At 37.2% G+C, this 7416-nt stretch overlaps 1 protein-coding gene across 1 annotated transcript; it reads left to right on the forward strand.

Annotated features, from left to right (window-relative positions):
- The first annotated feature begins 1207 nt into the window (after window positions 1-1207).
- Window positions 1208-5201, forward strand: LOC144959857 (uncharacterized). Its single transcript, XM_078892658.1, has 3 exons — window positions 1208-1305; window positions 2591-2978; window positions 5016-5201. Exons 2-3 carry the CDS (start codon window positions 2610-2612, stop codon window positions 5175-5177), a joined length of 531 nt encoding a protein of 176 aa, XP_078748784.1. The 5' UTR covers window positions 1208-1305; window positions 2591-2609; the 3' UTR covers window positions 5178-5201.
- The last annotated feature ends 2215 nt before the right edge of the window (window positions 5202-7416 follow it).

The following is a 7416-nucleotide window of genomic DNA, read 5'->3' on the forward strand; positions in this document are numbered from 1 at the left end:
GTCTTCCAAAGCCTTGTCGAATGGTCCAGCCACTTGACGTTACTATAGTACTCTAGTCGGCCATGTCCAGACATGCTATAATATTATAATATTCGTTGTCGCCACCGTCATGCTCACGGAGGGACCCCGTTAACTTTACGGGGCGGAGACGACCGTCTGAGATACTGTCCTTTTGTTGGTTAAAGATGGGGCTTTAATAGGATACAGTTTCAAGCAAAATTTTTAATCGCCTCTTATTAAAAAAATACTTGAGATATGATCATTCTGACAGCTTTGTAAGATTTCTTATGTCTTAGAGTGTCGATTAAGTGAAAAAGAGATTTGATGATTTTTTGAGAGATACTGTCCTTTTGTTGGTCAGGGCAGTACTACTACTACTACTACTACTACTACTACTACTACTACTACTACTACTACTACTACTACTACTACTACAACTTCACACACAACAGGGGACGACAGTGCCCTCTATGGCTGATAAAACCTGCAAATTTCACAGACTTGGCTGGCGATACTGCCGAATAAACTCCAGAGAATGTAAGATTAGGGTTTCCAAGTTATTTCCTCGCTACTTTGACTTTAGATTTGCTTGGTTGTTTAGTTATATGTCGGATACCAATAAATGGAACTAGCTACAGTTGTCTTCCAACTCTTATTCATTAGACAAGACATTTTCAGAATTGCGAACAGTTTTTGTCTGTATATGTGAATTAGATTGGAGTAAAGTTCCCTTTTGGACGAGTATCTAGGACCCGAGACACTTCAGGAGTTTTATTCACAGTCTATTTTGATATTAATCATCCAAGACCCATATCCCTAGGGGTCTATTTAGTCATAGCCTTCTCAATAGAATACACATTAATAAAATCTATATTATTTGCATTTTGTTTCAAGCACACTGAATCCGACATAACAAAATTGCACATGTGTTACAAATCTCACAACAGGCTCAGGCATGATCATTATACTTCCTTTTGTTTGTGTACGTGTGTGAACGTTTGTGTGTGTGTGTTGTTGTGTGAAGGTGTGTGTGTGTGTGTGTGTGTGTGTCTAAAGGGAGGGGGGCAGGATGCATCATCATAATCAATGTACACAAATATATTTTTGTGTGTAAATCAACACTGATCAACGCTCATTATACAGCAACTTCCCGAATGACGCAAGTTGCTAACTAATCAACAACCAATCATTTTATTCCTCTGATCATTCGATGCATCTCTCCTCGGCTGTACAACATTATGAATGTATTATCCATCATACCATCCATCAGTATCGGTTTTGATTTCTTTGGGATAAGAGATTGATGTAAGTAAATATTTTTTTACTTTATTATTTAAGTTTTTCATATAATACTTTAATCATTGCTTTAACTCATTTTACAAGTTTGTATTCGTGAAATATGGTTATGTTGCGTCACGCTGGCCATTAAGTGGTCCTTCAAAGTCATTAGGCCCATGGAGCCGGAGTTTCTCCCAGTTTCTATAGCACGACATGACCGAGAGCAATTGCTTGCTAGTCTTTGGATAGGACGCTAATCTATCGCAACTACTTTCCTCAGATCTTACAGACCCAGTTACCCAATCTCTGCTGGGTGAATAGGCGACTTCCTCAAGTCACACTTCGCGAGCAATTGTGTCTAACTTTATATAAATATCTCACTTTAGTTGAGTCGATGCATTATTGAAAACAAATCAGTGGGTGAAACCAAAATTTAGTTTTCTTAGCTTAAAATTGACCTTTAAAGATCTTGTCGATCCCGACATAATACGGTTTTGAAACAATGGGTCACATATACTAATTCATAGACGGGAATTGCGCAAGCACCTGTAAGATCGTATCAAGAAGCCTGTATTGACTTTGTTGTAATGGACATTATTGTGAGTTGCTCCGGTAGTACTTCCATTACAACAATGAGCTCATAATGATGTGGGTTATCAGACCTGCACACGATAACTAAGAAAAATGAGTTTGAATTCTAATAGTTATAATTTCATATCTTTGATTAGTTCAACGTTATATTGATATTGCGGCACGTGTTAAATCTTTACACATCGCTAATTTGATATGTTGTCTAAATCGACCGATGAATCACATACATGTTCCCTTGCCAAAAGAAATATTTCAAAACATTAAAAATCGAATGCAATGTCTTGATTCAAAATGTCATGAATTTTGACCAGTCTCTTAATATCTATGGTCGGCGGATCAAAGCTCTGAATTCCTGATTTTCACGATCGGCGGATAAAATCTCTGAAGTCTCGAATTTCGGGTCCAGGGGTTCAAAACTCTGAAGAACTTTGCGTACCGATTTTTATTTAAGTTTGGACGGGTGAGACAGATCGATTCTGAAAATTGGGACTTCAGAAATTTGATCAGCCAACCATCGATATCCTGATTATTATTGGAGGTTTTAAATTAATGCTAAAAATAGAATTAGTAATCAGAAATAATATGCGACCTATGTTAATTTTTAAAATATGTTTTGAGAAATGAATATTATTTTTTACATCACATTCAATATCTAAAGACCCTTTCGGCAAAATACATAATTTTGATTTTTAACGGCGATGTCCTAAATATGTATTACCAGTTTTGCAACGAGATCTACGATGGGCGCCAAACTTATATCTGTCTTGATTATACTGATCGTCGTCATGACTACCGGTATCCAGCCTGCTCCACAGAAAACCTGTAAACAAATACGCGACAATTGCATTACTACATACAAGATTGGAAGGAAGGCTGTAAAGAAACGTAACCTAAATGATAACCACACTGCCCTCTGTGATAAGGTTGCCATAGCTTACAATTGCTTTGGAAATTGTAAACTTGCCACGACAAAACATGGGAATAAAAAGACAGCCAGTATTCGCATTTTTAATCACGTATGTAGTCATAAAAACCGGGCGTCAGAGAGTTGTGCTGTCAACAAAGTAACAAGAAAACACATTTGGAGGATTCTCGAAAAATGCTATAAGGTCAGTTAAATACATCCTCTTCTTCTTCTTCTTCTTCTTCTTCTTCTTCTTCTTCTTCTTCTTCTTCTTCTTCTTCTTCTTCTTCTTCTTCTTCTTCTTCTTCTTCTTCTTCTTCTTCTTCTTCTTCTTCTTCTTCTTCTTCTTCTTCTTCTTCTTCTTCTTCTTCTTCTTCTTCTTCTTCTTCTTCTTTTTCTTCTTCCTTGTGATTATTGTATGTGAACTGTGTAAACAATTTCTTGTCCTTAGTGTTAGACACCATCGTAGATTCTTCTTTCATTATTTTTGTTCATCTTTAAAAAAATATTATTTATTCTAAATTCATTTAGGTTTTCGGAGGCCATTATTTCATTAGCGTGAAATCTGAATAAACAGTGACGCTATTTTCAGAAAATGTAAGACTTCTTGATGATATAGATCTTTGTCTTTTCAGCAATAATAGATTTGTCATTTTGAAAATAGAACAGTCTTAAACCAACAGCAAAAGTGAATTTTATATTTGGTCATAGGACATTGTATTCTGGACATACTCTCACTGTTGTGTTATTGTACCTTGATTGGAGAAGGTAAAAGTTGAGTTTACAAGGATATAACATAATACCATATATTTCTCGCCCTCTATCCTTCAATAAATCTATCTTTCTGTCTATCTTTATATATATATATATATATATATATATATATATATATATATATATATATATATATAATCGTTATTATCTTATTGGCAATAACACATACTCAAGCTCGTAGTGTTATTCGGATTGATAAAAACATCTCGTTTAATAATTACAAAAACAGATAGAATCGTATAGTATTGATACATTCAGAACGCCCCACAGTAAATTTAATTCAAGAATTGAGAACATGTACCTCACTCAATTGGTGACCAGAGGGTTTAAGTGACATCTATTGTGGGAATTTTTTGTGTTCTCTTGCTCAATGTTTGGTCTAATATTATTTATTGGTAAGACGCATTTCACACACATTTCCTTGTCCGTTCGGATACAAAAGTAAATATTCTGGGGATCCATTTATTTGTTGACAGCATTGTCTATCTCCGAAATATGTATATGGATGCACTAGATCTGCTTGTGCCGTTCAATTTATTATATATGCGTTTCCTTAAGGTGAAAGATAAATTGTAACGTCATGTAAGCTTGTTTTCAACGCTGGAGAACCATATTATATAAATGCTATCAATTATTGCCCTATTCGAAAAAAAACCCAAAACTATTTGCTAGTCTTACGCTCCCTGAATTCCCATTGTTATGATTACTTTTACCACGGTATCGAGAATCATCACACCATTACTGTAAACTGTTAAAACTTTGAGTCATAATATTATAATGTTATTGCAAACGAAGAAAAGATCAAAGGAACACGGCATTGTGAGAAAACTGTAAGTCGTTGAATGTTTCTTATTTCTTATTTATTGTTCTACTCATACCTTACCTTACCCGGGTTCCATCTCTTTCCAGAGGTCGGATGTCATGGCCTTCCATCCTTCACGGTCCATTGCAGCCTCGTTACAGTCTGCCATGCGCCGTCCTGTAGCTTCCTTGATGCCATCTGTCCAGGATTTCCTTTGTCTTCCTCTGCCTCTCTTTCCTTCAATTCTTCCCTCCATTATCCTTTTTTTCGAGACTATCATGTCTTCGCATATGTCCAAAATATGACAGCTACTCATAAAGGTGGCTATTTAAATCTTCAAAGTAGATGGCAGCATTTTGAAACCTATCGACCGGTGGTCGAGTCCATTTTTCTCATAGCGGTTTGCATATTAATGTTGAGCAGATACAAGGTGTATTTTTTCACTCTTTGAGCACATTTGTGTGTCCCTCGTGTTGAAACGGTGTTATGTTGGAATGGATCGACTCCTACCATTGAATGTAGAATCAAAATGATAATAAATACGAACTTTTAGTTTTTAGCAATGTAAGATATGTAATGTTTTGATGACAAAAAGTATTAAATGGGCATTACACAATAGTAGAAAAAAAAAAGAATTTACATATTTCTTTTTTATTTTTGCAACAGCCATCCAAGCAACTCTCAGGAAACAGTACTGCGTGTGACAAAGTCATCAATAATTATAAATGTTTCCAAAGAAAAATGAAAACATATTGTGGCCAGGCTGCATCCGAAGCGGCCAATTCTATGTTGACAACAGCAAGGTTGTGTAAAAGAAAAACAGGTTGATTTAGTATACTATATATATATATATATATATATAATATATATATATATATATATATATATATATATATATATATATACGTGTGTGTGTGTACTGATTATAGTAAAATAAACAATCGCTGACGTCAATTCTCTGCTTCTGATTTTATTTTATGCAATGGATTGTTTGTTTCAATTAATATAAACATTGTGATGACCATATGAACTGTGAAAACTTCTATCAGAATTGTCCACAACTATGAGGACAAAAAGTGTGACAGGCACGATGGCAGTAGCTTTTAATGGTTTTGTCACACACTGCATTATTATGACGCTCTGTTCAGTCGGCGAATTAGTTACCGTATTTGTTTAAATTTGAGGACATATCCGGTAGCTTCCTAAAAACACAACTCCTTACAAGATTCTCGGCGGTTTCGGTTCTTTGCTGTAACTTATGCATGTGGGACGGACAGACAGTCCCCACTGAACTAGACCTTACTTTGCAGATAGACAACCAGTGAGTCATCTTGCTGGAACAGAAGCCTGGCAGTTTTTCTTCCAGTTTCGAAATGACTAAGTTCCCACCCATAAAAAATTGAGTTTATATATAGCGCAATATCTACTAAATGTGCTCAAAGCGCTTTACAAGGGGTCCCTGGTCAACAGCAACAATTAACACGTAGGACGGGACATAACGCCTATTAGGCGATATTACAATTTTTCGGACAAAGACAACGCTGTTAACGGCCAGGTACTCATTTTACACCTGAGTACGGTGAGAGATTGTGAGTAAAGAGTCTTTTCCGAGGACTCAACTATGCGCCGAGTGCGAGGCTCGAACCCAGGACCTTTCGATCCGAAAGCGAGTGTCATACCACTAGACCACATAGCCGCACAAGGAACTGATGTTTTTCTAAGTCACGACCATCTCTTATGTTTAATACCGTCCAGGAAAACTAAGTACACGGGCTGCCTGATTGGCAACTCATATTGTTCCCACCAGCTTTAACAAAAGGCTCTTGCGCTTCTCTATCTGTCGGTCGATGCTTGAGATTGACCGTATTGGAAAGGCTGCGGTTCAGCGTGAGCCCTGGATTCTCAGGATTCCGTTCATATGCTAGACGTTGTTTCCCGATTAAGAAGTTCAGTTTCCGGCTTTGTCAGCCGCTGACGAGGCTGAAAGCATCGGTTAAGTTTTTTTAAGTCATAATTTTGAGTTACTAGCTGTCAAACATCATTAATTATTGTCATCTTGAGACGGATTCAGACCTTACTATGAATAGTAGTTGCTCCATATTCTGCATATCCCAGCTTCAGTGAGGATAGGATAAGCAGTGTGTCAGGTCACTAATGTAGATTTTAAAGAACATTCCTGTCAGTATAGATTCCTGAGGGACTCCATTCCTCAATCTCTTAACTTTGCTAGCGGTTTCCCCCAGGGACGACCTGTAATTGTCTTTACTTCTGTAGTACTTTCTGCACCTTATGTTTGTTTCTGCATATGTTAGAACGAGCCTTTTGTAAACTGAATAATACGCCTCAGATATGTCTATAACACAGCACCAGTTTGCAGTTTTTCTTTAACGCCAAAATTATTGCTCTTCAAGGGAAATTGCACATTCTAGTCAACACCACATTTCCCTAAATCTCGCCTGTTTCGGATCATAGGCTGCATCTATGAACGGTCACCATCTGTTCCGTGACCATCGTTTCATCAGGTTATAAAAGTTGCTCAGAAATGCTATTGATCAGTCACTTTACCCATAATTCGCCGGCTTCAAAATGGCAACTGCCTCAGCGTACTTCCAAAATCAGGACGTTTACGTTTTGCAAAAACACCAGACACCGGCTCCGCCAACCAAGCCAGGGCCCTGAAACCTGGATGTCTCACAATATTGGGATATATGCTATCTATCAAGGTTGTTACACTATTAATTACATTGCTAAAAGGTAAAATATTCAAAACATTCACCAGACGAATTTAATATACCACAACACAAAATTGGTAGTAATCTTTAACGGTTATATTCGTCAGGTTCATGACAACATTATGGAGAAGGTTGGATATCTCCGTCAGTTGTGCGACCGCTGGCCGTCTTCTCTCTCTCTCTCTCTCTCTCTCTCTCTCTCTCTCTCTCTCTCTCTCTCTCTTTCTTTCTCTTTCTCTTTCTCTCTCTCTCTCTTTCTCTTTCTCTCTCTCTTTCTCTTTCTCTCTCTCTCTCTCTCTCTCTCTCTCTCTCTCTCTCTCTCTCTCTCTCTCTTT

Source organism: Berghia stephanieae, chromosome 14 (assembly GCF_034508935.2).
Source record: "Berghia stephanieae isolate SIO BIC M18660-M18661 chromosome 14, UCSD_Bste_1.3, whole genome shotgun sequence".
Classification (NCBI taxonomy): Eukaryota; Metazoa; Mollusca; class Gastropoda; order Nudibranchia; family Aeolidiidae; genus Berghia; species Berghia stephanieae.